Source organism: Volvox carteri (assembly GCF_000143455.1).
Source record: "Volvox carteri f. nagariensis unplaced genomic scaffold VOLCAscaffold_22, whole genome shotgun sequence".
Taxonomy (NCBI): domain Eukaryota; kingdom Viridiplantae; phylum Chlorophyta; class Chlorophyceae; order Chlamydomonadales; family Volvocaceae; genus Volvox; species Volvox carteri.
This window is the reverse complement of record NW_003307565.1, coordinates 1,262,727-1,264,790: the sequence shown is the minus strand read 5'-3', so window position 1 is coordinate 1,264,790 and position 2,064 is coordinate 1,262,727. Positions and strand designations below refer to the sequence as shown.

The 2,064-nt window shown below is 53.5% G+C and overlaps 1 protein-coding gene across 1 annotated transcript in view; it reads right to left on the bottom strand.

Annotated features, from left to right (window-relative positions):
- Positions 1–222: 222 nt before the first annotated feature.
- Positions 223–2,064, bottom strand: part of VOLCADRAFT_91736 (uncharacterized protein) — a gene marked incomplete at both ends in the record, with an annotated part of 4,010 nt that continues 2,168 nt past the window's right edge. Inside the window, 2 exons of the mRNA XM_002951128.1 lie at positions 223–527; positions 1,263–1,608. Of these exons, the coding sequence (XP_002951174.1) occupies positions 223–527; positions 1,263–1,608 (651 nt within the window). The remainder of the gene's footprint in view (positions 528–1,262; positions 1,609–2,064) is intronic.

The window sequence follows — 2,064 nt, the reverse complement described above, 5'->3', positions numbered from 1 at the left end:
ACGGAACCTTGCAATAGGGACAAAAGCAAACATATATAAACAACGTCTTGCTTTTCAAAGCGGTCTTGGACATCATCGACTGGCTGGAGAAAAATAAGCATCGTGCGCGCGCCATGGTGCCACATTTACTAATGCATGTCTCTAATAACGCCTCCCCTGAAGCTATACATGATTTATTTACCCGCCCATTGCAGCTTGCAGCTGCAGCGGCTGCTTCATACATCATGAGGCCGGTGCTTGGCTCGTGGCACAACAGGTGAAATCCGTGTCCGATATCGCGAACACACAGCTGCTGCGGCCGTAGCACAGCCCTGCCAGCGTGCTGCAGCGACTGGTCCTACCCAGCTCCAAGCAGATGTACAAGCCACCGGAGGGGGTTGTGGGAAAGATATCGCTCAGGCGGCGGAACGTCATCATGCCGTACAACTCGCCCTTCCAGGTCTTGGGGCTGAAAAGTGGGTAAACTGAATTACCGTTGACGGTGGCGGCGCGTAGCGCCTTGGGCTCCTCGTTGACACAAGTGCTGTCTGTGGTCCGATGCACGCAATTGCAAGGTTGTGAAATGCATACAAACAGTGTTATTATTGTTAATATTATTGTTGTTGCTATCATTAATATGTTAATATATTTATTATTATTACCATTACCATCATTATTATTATTACTTATTATTATATTATATTATATTATATTATATTATATTATTATTATTATTATTATCATTACTGCTATTATTGGCACAGAAGGGACAAAGCGCACAGCAGTGCATGCAGCAGTGCAGTGCATGTGTAGTAGCCGGTCCACAGTAAGGCACACATAACGTCCACAAAAATACGCTAAACGCTTCACCAGCATCTCAAGAGACCTTTTCAGCGGCCAGCTACTACAGCATGCAGCAGTGCAGTGCATGCAGCAGAGGGTGGGGTAGCTATGGGCAACCAGGTAGGCAACATGTTTAGCAAAGTCATAGCGTGCTAGCTAGCTGACTCACATCGGTATGAAATAATAACAACGATGGATACATACTGTGCTATAAATGCGGTAGCCAATCCCCATTATGATCTTGATAACCAGTTGGAAATTACAGGGCCTCAGGCTGCTGCACGTGTTTGCATGGGTAGCATAGCATGTGTGTGCTGAGCCCCACAATCTATCAATTATTCATGTGTACCAGCTATTACAATATGTGCCGAGCCCACCCAATCTATCGATTACTCATTTATCCTACTTCTGCTGTCCATGTCCCGGCCCAATTTACTTACTGACGATAAACTCGAGTCTGTTAATGTTCATTCCCGCACAGGGGCTGCCGCTGCTATTCGTGGCTACCAGGTGGAAGCAGTAGGTGGCGGTGGTGGAGGTGAGGTTAACGGGCCCTGTTGGCGTTGATGCTCGGTACGGCGGCCTCAGGTTAGTGTCACGGACACTGCAGGACGCGAAGAAGGGGAAGTTGTCCACAAGGAAGGTGTTGCCCCCGCCGAATGGGGGTGGGGGTGAGAGCTGCGGTGCCTTGGGAACCTTCGGGGGCTTGGGCGCCTTTGGTGGGCTGGGCGCCTTGGGCGCTTTTGGTGGGGTGGGCGCCTTGGGCACCTTGGGGGATTTAGGGCTCTTGGGAGGCGGTGGGTGTGATGACGGCGGGGATGAAGTACGTGGAATAGGCGGCGGTGGGGCGGGTAGTGGTGGGGATGGTGGTGGGGATGGTGGTGGGGATGGTGGTGGGGATGGTGGTGGGGATGGTGGTGGGGATGGTGGTGGGGATGGAGGTAGTGGTGGGGATGTTGGTGGGGATGGTGGTGGGGGTGGGGGTGGGGATGGAGGTGGTGGTGGCGATGGTGGTGATGGAGATGGTGGTGGTGGAGATGGCTGTACAGATGGCGGAGATGAAGGGGGCGGGGAAAGGGGCTGGGTACGAGAAGAGGGGGGCTGGGAGGTTGGAGAGGGCTGCACGGGTGGAGTTGGTGGTGGGGGGAGCAGGGGCGGTGGCGGCCTCAGACGAGGCGGTGGCGGTGGCGGCGGGGATGGTGATGACGGGCTGGGTGGTAGGGGAGGAGGAGGGCTCGGTGG